The following is a 15,396-nucleotide window of genomic DNA, read 5'->3' on the forward strand; positions in this document are numbered from 1 at the left end:
GGTTCGCTGCACAAAAATTTGGCAGTTTTCTTGGGTGTGTATCTAAATGTAAACTAGTTTTCCTTCAATTATCTGGGTGTCATGTTATCCAAGATAAAATAAAAAAAAATCGCGTACATTATCATAACTCTGTTGACGTATCTCTCAACGAAAACTGGATTTTCTGCATTTGTGTAAAAATTTTAAACTGTGGTTATTTTATATCCTTGTTTTAGTATAGGAATTATCAGTTTAAAATCGTTCGTTCTGAACTAACCAGGAGACTTAAGATGTAATTCATTTCGATTTCAGTTTGTGTTGCATTGAATGGGCTGGTAACGTAAAGAAGTTTTTTATATAGTTTACCTATAAATACGAGCCAATAGAAAACGGTCTTACCAGTAATAGACGAGGTTTATTCTTTGGTATATAATTGAATATTTCTCTTTTTGGAGAAAAGATTGAAAGATGCATGCTTAGCTCATTCAGATTACTAAGTTATGAAAAAATGCTTAAAACATCAACGCAGTGTTCTTTGCACTTTGAAACAGGGAAAAAAAAACTTTTCAACGCGCTTCAATAATTTCACCATAATTTGTTAGGCCAAAATATTTTGTTTTGAGTGTTTTCATAATAAATGTTCTTTCAATGATTATATAAGTTTTCGCATAAAACCCACTAACTCAGAAAAAGTAAATAAATTTTGCTCTTCTTGAAATTCTGTATCTCAACTTTCTCTCTTTGTCCTCTTAAGATGATAAATTTCTGAAGCGTAAAAAGAAAACAGTATAAATAACTACACCGTTCTACTAATCATCAATAAATTTTTACTGAAAGCACTGTAAACCGAAAAAAGAAATGAATGGAATTTTTATGGTGCAACACTTTTCGCTTTGTTCCATTAAAAAAAAAATACGAATAATTCCTACTTACCCTCGGAGGTTCATCAGCGGCTGCAACGGAAAAGACCACTGAACATTAATAATGCGACCTGGTTCGAATCCCGGCAAACGGGTTCGCTATTTGGACGTTTCCGTAATTTTTTGTCTTGTGTATAATGTGAAAGCGGGTAAGTTTCTCTTTGAAACTCCGTCACGAAGAAGTCCCTCTCTGTAAAAAAGATATTCCTACTATGCTTTGCCGTAATCTAATAAATCAAATTCCATCTCTCCAAAAGTTAAGGAGAAAATGAATAGCATATTCGAAAGGAGCCTCTTGCGGCAGCTGTAGAACATCGAGTTTAACGTTTATGTTGCTCATGAGTTATCCCTCCAACTATCAAGCCTTGCAAGTGCTTTCAAGTCGCCTATAATTAATTACCTGTGCTCGCTGAGTTTGAAAGTAATTCGAGTGAGTTCAAGGTTGTGAAAGGCACATAAACCATTCTTGAATATTTTTCCAGGGTGAAATATATGCAGAAATATCATTAGCATTGTTATTTCAGTCCGAGATATGTGGTCGTAGTCTGTTGTTTTATTGGGACTGTTTTATCAGAAAATACCTCTTAGTTGCACATGCCCATAAATATTTAGTTTAACATTTAATAAAAAGTTACTTTTATTATAAAGTTTTGTGATCTAATCTCCCTTACATTAAAACTTACGAGAAATTTAGCCGACATTTAAATTCAAGTTAGAGGTGTTTCAGTTGGCTAAATCAGAAGCCATTAACTATGTCATAGCGCTTGCTTAAGTGTAAAGTATCATCCGCTTATATGAGTACATAAAAAAGTACTATTTCGTATGCTACGAAATTTGCAATATTATAACTAAATGCATTGTGGCAAAAATAGTTTTAGGAATTTCTCACGCAGTCACGCGAAAAATAGTTTTAGGAATTTTTCTGGGCATTTCTCTTCATACTCTAAGAAAAAGTAAGAATAAATTGCTAATTAGCTGAAATAGTGCCATTTGGCAAGGCGTAACACCCATTGTTTCGTCTTATAATGATATGCAGACATCATTATATTAGCTACATAAACCGCCCTTGCGTTCCACTCATCCTACCAGCATTCCAAGCCTAAATCAACTGCATTTTGCTATTTTGGAATCAAAAATATCATTTTCTCCTAAATATCTTTGAAATTTTGTCAGAATTTCTTTGTAATGTACTTCCGCAAATTTTGCCTGTAAATGTATGGAACATTTTGTGCTTAATTTGCTAAAAAATAATGAAGAGTTTACTAATTTTCAGTTTTGCTCCTCGAGGTTCATTTAAAAAAAAAGAGAGAAAAAGCTGTGTTTTATACTTTCGTAACCCTCGTAACTTTTTAATTAATAGTATATATCTGAGGATCAGAAATAAAGGGAATAAAGTGTGGAACTAGCCTTTTTGAGCATTCTGTATAATTTAATCTTAAACTAAATTTTTTACTTTCCCTTTACATGTCATAAACGTATATGACAAATTATTTTTATCTGCTACACAAATAGTAATGAATGTTATTTTTATACATTAGATCTGAGACAAAGAATGTTTTTTAATAGCGCAATGTAATAAAAGTAGTTAACTAACGATCAAGAAAAGTAACAATACCATGCCATATGCTACTGGACGCTAATGTATAAAACATGAATACCGCCAATCGGTTGCATTGAAGTTGACGGAAAGATAGGACATTTAGCTATAATGTAAAAAGCATTAATATAAATTTTTGTTTACGGCTGATAGAAAACTATATATATTTTCGTTTATGAAATTATGTATTAATTAAAAAAATTTAGATGAAAGAAAAAACAACTATAAATATTCACTTTTACGTTTATTTACTTTCTTACCCGACTTGCTTAGTCTAGTTCGATAAAGCTTCAAAAAGGTGTACTGTGGAATAATAAAACGTAAAGCACTTTATTCGCTCAAACTTTTGACAGTTTCTCCTTTAAGAACAAATGCTTGCGAGCATATTTTCTCGGATCCCTTCGATGAAGATAATAAAATTAGGTCAAGGCAGATTTATTTAATGCTAATTCACCTGCAGCTATCGAAGCATTAAAAAAAAAATTATGCAATGTTGTGCAACCTCTGTTACCATCAGTTTCGCGACTGTGTTTGATAACAAAACTGGTTATGTTTACAAATGATGACATTGAATGAAGCTGGCGGAATTCTTTTGTAGGATTAAACGTCGAACAACTTCTGATTCCTTCCTAATATTTAGCTGTTTACCGCTCACCCAAGGCTATAAATTTTATTTTATAATTCAATCATGCAAGTGCAGCACATTTTTATGTGAATCTGATGGGCCTTCTCCCCCTGTATAAAAATTTAAGTCGTTTTTGTAATAAATCATTTCATTACTGTACATTTTTCGACTCAGTTCGTTGTAATTAATTTTCGAAAACCGTGCTTTTAAGGTAAAAGGAAGGGAAATATTACAAAATTTACTTCGTAAACATTAAAAATAAAAATAGAGAACTTAGGAATTATTTCATTGGTTAATAGTTAAAAAGTTTAATAAAACTACAAGATAGTAGCAAATGTAACGCACTGTAAATTTAAAATTGTGTCTTGGCTGACCTTAATGTGACCTCCCTTACAAACATGCAGTTGCCTATTACGAATATCTTCTCTCTGCTGCAACAATAAACTCAATGGCCAAATCTGTGCTTTTCAGATTTCGCTCTTTTCTAAACACGCCACCTTATAAAAACGTTCTTTTAAAATATCTTTTTCACAAAATTATTTAATTCAGGGATCATTTAATCTGGATTGTGATATTTAAATAATAGGACTGTTCGCCATAACGACAGCTAGATCTATGAATTTCAAAACAGCTAGGGTCTACGAATTTCAAACGGGAAATAAGAGATAATCGTTTCCGGTACCTAGCTGATAGGCAATGATTTCCGAATTCAGTTTCCAATGTCTCTTATTACTATCTAGAGCCATTACTAATTAATAATATTCTTCTAAAAGAGAAGCGATGGCACATTAATTTCTTTACGCAGATCTTCTACCGAAACCATTTTTAAGGCTGGAAAAGTAAATGGCAGTGTAACTTCTAAAGATATCTATTATTGGGTTTTTGCATGCGTCTATGTATGTGAAACAGAAGTTGCGTGACTCGCGTGTGTATTTGTATCTTAATGTATCACCTATCCAGCAATTTGCTGTCATTTTGATTCTGCTGTTATAAGCAGCGAGATAGGATTAATAATTTTATAATAATCGGGAATTCCTTTGTCTCTGTATACTTTTCTATATTTTCAGTAGGATTATATTTTAACAGCTAATCTTTTTTTTAAAAAAGGAACTATTTTGCCATTCTGCGTAAAAATAATATTGTTTTTTGCAAATGCAAAGATAATTAAAAGGGTAATGATTTTAAAATCGTATTTTATTTTAACTTTCCATAAAAACGAATAAGCAATAATAAGTGATGTTGGAAATGGTAAAAATGCAATATAAAAATGTATAAGTTTTTTTTTTTTTTTTAAAACTAAAGGGAGAAACTGAAATTTGAAAACTGAATCAAATAGAAATAAACTGCTAAAAACTTGGAACAGAGTATGATTGTGTATTAATTCTGTACATTTTTCAACAGGATTTACAGAACTAAACAATTACCACGGTCCCAGTATGAAAGAAATACAAAAACATGTTTCTGAAAGCTTAAAAGGGCCAAGAAATTTAACTGCAAAAATTTTTATGCCATTGTTTATCATATGAAGGTTGTTTCTGCCGCAAATTGTTTACTTCTAAAATTAAATATTTCTGATACGATTAATTAATATTTATTTAATTTTGTCCTCCAAAATTTTTCTCCATTTCTAATTTCCTTAGAAAACTTATAAAACATACCTTCTTTCCGAGGTTTAGCATTAAGTTTTTTTTATCATTTAGCTTAGTATTTGTGATTAGCCAAACCACATTATACATATAAAACATACCTTCTTTTCGAGGTTTAGCATTAAGTTTTTTTTTATCATTTAGCTTAGTATTTGTGATTAGCCAAACCACATTATTCTCAAAAATCTTAACTAGTGTCATTTCTTCTTAACTATGTAAATTATTAGCAATACCCCATGTGCTTATTAATTTCCAGCAAGTTCATGAAGCATAAAATTTGAAAATATGAAAAAGATTTAGGTAAAAAATAGAAAAAGAAGTATAAAATTGTTCTCGTCAAAAGTACACAGGAAACCGAAGAAGATAAATAAGTCTGCCGAAAGGCTAAAAATGGCGAGCCAGATAAAATCCGTTGAACTGAAGAAATGAAAGCTGCCAATAAAAAATTAATCTGCGCAGTAAGTACTACAGAAGATAATTCTTAAAGTCAGTTTGAGTTATCTTATTTCTTTAGATGTGTTCTGCAGGGTGATCCAAAATTGCGCACATCAAACTTTCAAAATTGTTTGAATTCCAAAAAGGATATAAATGGCAACATGTTTCAATTTATAATATACAGGTGATATATCACTTGAAATTTTATTTGCAGTTTATGCTGTTAGCGTTAAAAACCGTTGATTTAGTTTTCAGAAAAACGAGATTTTATGATTGAGTATTAAATTCATAACGCAGATTTGATTGCAAAGCCATCTTTATCACACTCTTTGCTGGTGATAATTTTTTAAAATTATTATTATTGTTTCCAATGGCAGATTGGAAGACAACTGTAATCAGGAATACAAACAGAAGAAACAGGTAATGAAATTAAAACTACAGTAAGTCTATAAATCGTTCATCTTGTGCCGAGCTCTCCAGTATTTCTCTTACTAGTGTCCCGAGCCCAGTGCAGGGCAGTGACTCAATTGGTTCGCGTCCATTTCCTTACGAATGTTGCACAATTGGCAGAGAGGACTTGGCAGTATTTTTATGCAATGTAGATGCTTAGAAAGGCAATCATGGCTAGTAGCGAGACGAAAAGTGGCAACAGATCTGTCCCTTGGCCATAATGGAATATTTGTGATTTCCTCAATCCATTTCCTGCTTTGTTTGACTCTTTGATGTTTTTCAATAGTCCTGTCTAAAAGATTTTTTAAATAACCGTTTGGCGGTGTAAAAAGAAATTGGTTTATCTGTTATTTGAGCAATTTTGGTTACCTTCTTTGGCAGAGAGTCAGCTATTTCATTAGACTGGAGTCCTCAGTTTGCTGGTACCTATTAATCTGGTTTTCGATCAAATCGTTAGGGATCAGATGAATATTCAAAATATCAGCTGAAAGAGGAGCTTCAGATGAAGTAATGGTCAGAAGGGCAGCCCTAGAATTTGATAGCATAATAGCCCTTGAAAGACTTTCTGATTGGCATTGGGAATGTGGCAAAGCGATTTGAATCGCAGAGATCACCACGTTAAAGGCTGTTTTAAACCTTCCGACAGAAGTGTAAAATGAGAAGAGCCTACAGAAGACGCCAGCATTGATGCGTTTAATTCAACATGGAGCCGTCTGTAAACACATGCAGCCACTCATTATCTGGGTACAATTCATGGGTAGTCTCCAAGGCTGCAGCATTTAGAATTAAGTCATTTGTTTCTTTCTTAAAAACCTCATTTGACAGGTCTATCCTAACCATGTACCTCCTTCCTTCAGCTGGACATTGTGACTTAATGAGATGTTCCATCTCCCAGTTCAATCCTCCCGTGATAAGACGAAGGGCTTGGGAATCGATTTTTTCCAAAGTATCAGTAACTTGCTCACTTGCCGCCGCCAAAGGTTCGGAACAGTATGTAATAAGTGGCAAAATATAGGAATTATAGGTCAGGTCAAGGGTTGTTCTGCAGCATCCCCACTTAGAGCCAGCAATTCTTTTCAGTAAAGTAAGTCTCTCAGCTCTTTCCAATATATTTGTAACGTGCTCCTTTCATGTCAGTTTACGGTCAAAAATGATACCCAAATAAGAGAAGAGGTTGGTCTGAAGAACCGGGAGGTTTTGTTAAAATAAATTCAGCTTGATCGGTTGCAATGGTAATAGCTAAAAACCTTGAATGATATTATAGATATGTATGCATTAGATAAATAAAGTTTGTGTTCTTTATGTTGTCGGTCATTGTTAAGAACTTTATTTGCAAACATTATATTTATGGAAACTTAATATTAAACATATGTTCTCTAATTTCAGGAAGATAGTAAAAAAAGAGACAGAATCTCTTATTCTACAGGCTATTTTCATGGCAGTCTCTAAACAACCCTCCATTACCCCAGAAACCTCAAGTGGTGAAGGCTTGGATGAAGAGCCAACATCAAGAGGAGGTCGGTAGTATTTTTATATATCTCCATAAATCTAAATTCTCTACCTAGTCAAACAAATTTATATAAGTTTCTTAGATTTTATATTAGTTAAATTGTTTATCATTTCAAAGCCATGCAAATCTGCTATAACGTTATAAGAGGTAAATATTCAAATAGATGAATAATTTCTTTTGTTTTAAAAGGATAATGTTAACACATTACGTGTTCTCAGCATTCAAAGTCTTTTTTATATTGTTTATAAACACATACATATTTGTTTGTATTTATTATAAATAAATAAGTGAATATTTGTTAAACAAATATATATGAAATTTAATTTTTTTCTTTCTTTAGAACATTGTATATCTTAATTAAGTCAATAATAAATCTGTGACATTTCGTCTTGTGTTTCAAACTTTTTATAATTTGTGTGATGATAATCAGCAATTATGATCTTGAATGCATGAAAAAGATATTGCCGAACATGTTTCTGTGGGAGGGGAGGAAATGTTTTCTTGAAGCTTTCGGAGAAAGTTCTGGTTTTCATTGGCTTGACAAGTTTACTTTTTAATGACAAGTCGTTAAAGGTGTACTATGTGTGAGATTGCTATCTATCATCGATGATGATAAAATGAAAGCTGCTAGTGAAGCAAATTCGTCTCAAGCACGACAGGTTCTAGCACAAAAACATTCCGCTCTCTTTATTTCCTATACTTTTCGAACGTATTGCAGGTAGCACATGTTCTGTGTGTACAAAAACAATGTTAAGACCGTGCTGAGCACTGCTTTTTGGTTATCATTTGCAAATTTATGAAAAGTTTTATTGGAATGGGGAAGCGTTGGTGTAAATGAGCTTGAAATATTAATCCTAAACTCATCATTTTTTTAACCTTAAACTGTGCAGATTAGATCAGATGCATGAATCAAATAAGATTATTTATGAAGGTGAATTGCACTCTTTGATAATGTTCCTCTAAACTGTCATCACATTAAATCCATCTGGTGCTGCGAGCGATTGTCATTTGACATTCTAGTAACAAAGGAGCAATGCTTTCTAATACTTTTCGAAAAGAATTTATTTATATATCTAAAGTTTATATACATTATTATGTAAAATTAATTTAGAACGCTCTTTTGTAATCAGCTAAAACACTTTAACCTCATAACGTAAATAAAAAAAAAAAGACTATTTTCTTACAAAGAACGCTATATTCGGAAGTACATCTGACTGTAATATGAAATTCTTTGAATCACTAGTGTGTGATCGTAGAGTTTGAAATTTGGCTTGGAGGGAAAGGTGAAGCGTAATAAGAGATGGTAATTTTTCTCTGTAACAGTAAAAACCTGCCTTCTGAAGCGTATAGGAACTCCAAAACTGTAATCTTCGAGTACAACTGGGTATTAATCCAGATTTTGCGAATCATTTGTGTGAAATAGCCTAAGGATACATCTCTGACATATTGCATTTTTTCGTGGATTCTTAAAAAGCAGAGATGTGTTTCTACATATATATATTTTGGCAGATGCCGTTTGTTAGCAGTTCATTATTTTTCGTTCAGTTAGATGCCAAAATATATGAACTTTGTTAATTGTTAGTATTGGATCATACTCTACCAAATAACAGATGACAGAATTTTCTAAACCGTATAGAATGACAGAATAGATGACAGAATTTTCTCAGCCTTCACAAATGTTGTTAAATTTAAGTTATCAGTGAGGCTCGCCAAAAGCAATTTTAAGACAACTATTTTAGAAACAGTAGTTTTTCTAATTAAAATGAAATGTAACTGTCATTAATCCTTCCTTCAAAAATTATTTTAGGAAAGCTGATTATAATTATAGCAGGCAAAATATTTTTCATACAATCGAAACTTGAAATCTGATATAAAATTTATGATCGAATTCCTAATTTTTCATGCTTTAGTGGATCTGTTAGCGAATACATTGACTGGTTATTTGTAGAAGAAAGAAAAGAGTGCTTCGAGCGTAGCTTGAATATTACGTGGCGTGCGGAAAATATGATGAACTTGATGCAAGGATTGTTCAATGTTCAGTCATGAATAGCGCAAATAATAACCTTCCTCAAGATTAAGGCTGTCCATGCTTCCACGCACGCAACTACTCTCCGGATGGAAGCACTGACTGGCTTATGTTCCTGCTGTCACAGCTAATTTAGGTATTATTATGATAGTGGAGTCTTGGGGAAGAGGAAGAATTTTTGACTTAACTAGTGACACTAAAATGACTTTCGGATGTATGTGTAATATATGTATTACGTTCCATTATTAAATAATAATTGCTGAAAAATGTTTCTTTGGTGCAATCTTTTTCGCCATGGCTTCAGGGCTGTGCTTCAATGAATTTGTACTTACTTGCCTTCGCATGATAATGTGTGTCCTAAACTGACACTAGCTAGTTTCCCTTTTTAACTGAAAGCTGGCCAACACTTTTTCCATTCAAGTTCCCCCTTTCTGTCTTTTGTTTTATTCTACTTTAAGGTGTTCTGTGACGGTTAAAATAAATTCAGTGTAGTTTTCTGGCATAAAGAAGCTATCTTAAAATTAACTAAATTAAGTGTAGATTCTGGGCATAAAGAAAATGTCTTATGTCTACGTAAATTTTGGATAGATTTTTTATGCATAAAAATTATAAAAATTTTCTTCGAATCTTAACAAAAAAATTTAAAAGAGGAGTTTTCACAGTACGTCCAAAAAGATTTGGCCTTATTATTAAACATATATCACGACTTAAAGCAGACTATTTCTCATTATATAATATGTATATCTAGTTATGAAATGTATATTTTCTAAAGAAAGCTTTCCTATATGCTACGAACAATTAAGCAGGGGGGAAAAGAAAAGGAAATAGATGGGTGGTAATATGTTTCTTAAAGTATAAATTGTAAACTAATAATTACTTAAAGGACTTCAAGAGTAATTTACGATATATTACCTCTCTAAGATAATTTTATCCCGACGCTAATTTCTGTGAATTTTATGTGATTCTTTTGTAGATTTCTTTTCGAATATCAGATCCCCCCCCCGGCTTATCAAATGAATTTGAAGATTTCAAACATTTCCCCATTATTTTGAGTATTTCTCATATATTTATTTTTCGTATGCACCTTTAATATTGCTTTTCTTTTACTTTGTAATATACATACATTGGTAAAATATGTTGCAAAGTCCAGAATAAAACTTCCAATCTGCGAAAATTTTGTTGACTTCTGGAATAGAGAATTAAGTCTTTTTACTGTTAAATAAATTGCTGTCCGTTATTTGTCAGTACCCACAAACGATGCCTTTATTAAACAGTTCTTTTCTAAATTTCAAAAGGTGTTGCAGGTTACCGACACTGGGCTAAAGAAGAAATTCCGGGGTCTTACGTTGTAACATATAAAGAAAACTTAAAAATCCCGATCATTCCATGAAAACCTTGATCAATCGATCTTGACCTTGAAGATCTTATAACAATGTCCATTCCGCAGATCCATTAAATGCACATACTTAAGATTTTTAGATGCGGATTATTTTATTTTTAATTCATAACTGACAGATTTTTAGGGGGGAACGTATATTAGTCGTCGACCCCGAATTTTGTTCGTTTTTTCTCCCGCGATAAAATTCATGCTCTAATTGTAAGCCATTGAATACACATCTAAAGAAATAAATATTCAAACATGTAAAAATTCATTAATTTTGCATCTGTTATCAGGATGGAGAGCGGAATCGTAGAGAAAGGCCAGCTTTAATCCAAAGTTATTATGCTTTTAAATATCTAAAACATTCGATCCAAATTAAAATCCAGAGCGTAAGGGATATAAACGAAAGTAAATTATTCGGGCAAGTTAATTCAACTTTTGCATTTCTTCCTATCATGCAGGTTATACGAGTATTACACTGCGCATTTCTACTTCCATATTTTTTGTTTTTTGTTTTGTTATGTTTACCGTCCTTTTATAAATTTATTCATGACATTTGTTACAACTTTACAACCGATTTTTATGACCTTATTTCCCTGTGTTTATTATTTCCTGCTTTTGTCTACTTAAGGTGAATTTTTAAGCTCCCCCCTCCTGCTGAACTTGCAGTTTGTGCTCAGCATTCTTTGAATTTTAATTTATATCAAATGTCTTGCATGTATCTGAAAATAATCACTTCGAGACAAGGTCAAATCGAGATAGATAATAATAAGATCGAGACAAGGTTTTTTAAGTAGCATACTAGACAGTTTACTGCTACAGTTGAAATATGATAAATTAATTTTGTACTTTACTTGTTTCGTTTCCTGTTGTGTTTTCTTTAACTATTATTATATTTTTGCGGCCATTTTACTGCTCTGATATTTTGCTGGACTTATCTGTTCATTTGGTGTATTTTACTTGACTGTTCATTGTTTGAAATTTCTTTCCATTGTTTGAAAATCCGGAATAATTTGTATTAAATTTTTAAGGTCGTAATTTTTAACCACAAACACTGCATAAGCGGAACATTAATAAACAATTACTGAGGTATATATGTATGAGCGTAATATAAAGTTTCTAAGAAAAAATTGATTCTAAACACTGAAATTACTGCAAAATTTGGACCCCCCCTCCCAAACTTTATTGCAAAATTTGGGCCACTCTGTAATAATCATGCGTTAGATCTAAATTCAAAAATTAAAAAAGCAAAACTTAAAACTTTTACAGTACACATTTATAGATAAAAGGAATGTTGAATTTTGTTCCCCACCTGTCGTTACTTCTGAAATCAGATCGAGACTTGATTGATATATAAGATTTATGACTTGAAATTTTGCATTTACCTGACATCACGGTATATATTCCTCTTAGAGCCATGCCTGTTCAGTTCGCAAAATCCTTCCTCGCCCACGAACAGCACCCATAACAAAGAGCAAGAATAAAAATAAAAATAAAAGAATGATGGAAAACAACAATAATAATGCAGAAGAAAACTGAACGAAATTATCATCGAAGCGTGATCCTCAAAAACCCGGCCATGGTACCTACGTAAAAGACCGGTTCCTGTCAAGGAGGCATTCACGTCGCGAATGTTTTAACTTACGGGTCGGTCAGAAAAAGCTGACTGTCATACATGAGGAGCTGTTTAAGTCAAGAGATGGTCAGCGTGATTCTTTTCTGCTCCTGTGACAGCGTTGTCGTCGCTCTCTGACCTGATTTCACTTTTATTTTCTTCTCTGCGAGTGTCCTTGCTTGTGCAAGACAAGGTTTACAGGTCCGAGAGTGGTTCTTGGTGGGTTTTTCAGAGTTGTTCAGGAGTTGAGTCTATGAGGACTGCATTACGTGCCCTTCTATGGATACGTGCTACGAGAAAAGGTGGGTTCACTTTTTAGTCTAATTTACTTCCTCATTTGTTTATGCATTGTACGTGACTTATAGATCGCTTTTTCTCATCCATGTAATGACTGCGCGTATGTGTTGTGAGTTAGCGACAGATCCGTTTTAAATATTTTTTAGTTATTTTGTAGTTTTTTAGGCCGAAAAAGTTGAGAGGGGGAAATTCCCACATTTTTGATATATAAACGAAAAAAAAATAATTCTAAAGTAACTTTCGATTTTATTTTTTACGAATGTTCAACAACGTAGAGTTTAATAAATGAATGTGTATGTTAATGACACTAACATCCCTACCTGTTGTGAAATTGCACTCCCTTAAACTTTAGTTTTATGCCATCTGTTACTGCGAATGAAATAAAGGTTCTTTATGTTCTTGGAAGTGTAACTATTTTAGCTTTAATGCTTGGTACCAAAAGCTTCCATTTGTTTATTTCGGTTCTCTAGCTAATTGGAATTGTGGTAGTATTATGCGCAATTTTTCATGTTATTATAACAGTCTCAGAGTTTGTTTTTTCATAACTGATTAAGTTAGTAGATTTATCCCGCTATTTTGTATTTCTGGTAATATTTTGATAAATAAATTTAGTAACATTTGTTCGATAAGTTGAGTTATATATTTACATACATGAATTTTCACTTTGTAAAAAGCAGAAAAAAGCCTCTCTAAATATTTCGGAACTTCTGTTGCTGCTATTGTTTTGTATTTAGTTCATTTCTGAAAGCGTTTTCAGGTATATTAGTAAACACCCAGTGTCAAATTACAATTTTAAATAAAATCATACCTTTTTGTAAATGATGTAACATAGGTACGTTTCAATAAATATTCATATTCGAACATCGTTTCCAGGTTTGTCACTTTTCAGTATTTCAGGTTTGGTTTTTAAAACGCAGCTCTAAATGTTCATCGTCATTTTCTTCCGTTGATTAGGAGTCTTTTTGCAAACTAGTACTTTAAGAACATAAAATTGAAAGTATAAATGAATCCTGATAGAAGCAGCCAGGCTTAAAGCATCTTTATGCGACAGATTTAATTTACATAGTTCATTTACGTGCTTAACAGATGCAGTTGAATTTTCATTTTCTCACTTAAAGTCAGTGCTTATTAGAATGAATATTTTCCAGGTTTGGATATATGTATATCAGGGCTAGATTAAGACTTTTAGAGGTCCTAAGCATTTGAAAGATTTTGGAACTCCCACATATATTTACACCTGTATTTCCTCCCATTTACTCTCTATATATCTCTGTTTAGATGTACTAATCCTCAGTAAAATCGGCAATGGAAATTTTTGTGGTGCCCCCTTTCCTTGAGTTCCTAATGACCTTTTTGTGGCGCCCCTTTCTCTTTATGTTCTAAGCACGTGCTTATTTTGTTGAATAGTTAATCCATTTCAGATATATATATATATATATATATATGTGTGTGTGTGTGTGTGTGTGTGTAAGTAGTTGGAAGCAGTTTAAAATTATGTAATATGTTCTCGTTTCTGCTTTCGAATCGGTGTTCGAAAACGAACTCCAGAACTGTATGCTCTATGTCATTCAGCGATCCGCATCGCAAGAACTATGTAGAATGTAAGGTCATTGCTTTAAGTGCTCAGCTACTGTGACAGCTGGAAATAATTGCAAAATAGTAAAAACCATGAACGCTCAGAAAATTCGACTTTATATGTATTTTGATATGAATCTCCTGATTATTTTTCTTGCATTAAAATAAGTTCTGTTCTGCGCATATAACAATAGCTGGAATTTAATTGAATGTTCGTGGGAAATTTTCCAACAGTATTTCTTTTTGTTATATTCCTTTTACGCATTTTTCTCCGTTTCAACATACATACTACCGTCATTCTTCATTAAAAATTAATTAAACCCTTTGTACTCGTTGAATCACAATTGTTGTAATTTATTTTTCCTACTTTCATTGTTCTTGAAAATGAAAATTAAATTTCTTCTATAGAAGTTATTCAGTTTCTGCATTTTAGTTGCTGTTGTTAACGGTGCAAATAATAAGAAATTTTTCCATCATTAGCATTAAATGAGAACAATGAAAGCACAAATCATACCAAACGTCCCCTTCTTTAGGAGCTTGAATTTTTTGCTTAGTCAAAGATCGTTCGTTTACTAAGACTATGAGATCTAAGTTTCAAAGCTACTTAAAAATTTTAATATTTCTTTAAATTAAAGATATGGTGTATTTCATTCTGTTAATGGCAGCATTTTAGTTATGTAAGAATTTTAAACTATTTTTTAAGATTGAAATTTCTGAATTTTTTTAGTATAACTATATAAACAGTTTTAATATGTTTCCCATTTATATCATGCATGATTTATCTTTAAAAAAAAAAAGAATGTTTTGATGCTGTTACCAGAACTGTATAAAAAGATGAAAGACTGTATATCACTGCCATTATTTAAAAGTGTAGTGTTTAAAGGATCCAAGGAAACATTCTTTTATTTATAAAATTTATTGCTTTCCTCCGTGCGTGCATGAAGTAATAGTGTAACTGGTAGCGCTACCGGCTTGCTGCCGGAAGGCCCGTCGTTTAGGCACAGCTGATTTTTCAAGTTTCTTGCTTTAAAAATACTAATAGCCCTATACACCGTTAGCATTTCTGTAATTTCTTTAGAAAAAGTTATGCATTAGGAAGTCCACTTTTTTTATTGCATTTGAAGCAAACTGTCGGTTTTGGCTTTTCGTTTATAGAAGAAAACAGGTTTTTAGACTTTCCAGTTGCAGCTGTTTTCTGTATGATCAATATTAAATCCAAGCGGGACTATACCAAAGAAAATTACAGCCTATATTAGGCTATAATCTAAGCCTAAAATGTTTTGATCATATTAATCAGATAGAATTCATCAATAGATACACTCAGGCCGGTGAGAAAGTTT

The 15,396-nt window shown here is 32.3% G+C and overlaps 1 protein-coding gene across 4 annotated transcripts in view; it reads left to right on the forward strand.

The window, feature by feature from the left end:
• The window catches only part of LOC118196119 (uncharacterized), a 326,905-nt gene that overhangs the window by 204,466 nt on the left and 107,043 nt on the right, over positions 1-15,396 (forward strand). For 3 of the 4 annotated variants that reach the window (XM_085808355.1, XM_085808356.1, XM_085808357.1), the window contains one exon: positions 7,039-7,169. In XM_085808355.1, coding sequence (XP_085664481.1) covers positions 7,088-7,169 — 82 coding nt within the window. In that variant the 5' untranslated portion in view covers positions 7,039-7,087. Of the gene's footprint in view, positions 1-7,038; positions 7,170-12,211; positions 12,487-15,396 lie in introns of those variants that run through there. The other variant, XM_085808358.1, reaches the window with a different exon arrangement.

This window comes from Stegodyphus dumicola, chromosome X1 (assembly GCF_044657685.1).
Source record: "Stegodyphus dumicola isolate Sdum_Otavi_A_Nest chromosome X1, ASM4465768v1".
NCBI lineage: Eukaryota > Metazoa > Arthropoda > Arachnida > Araneae > Eresidae > Stegodyphus > Stegodyphus dumicola.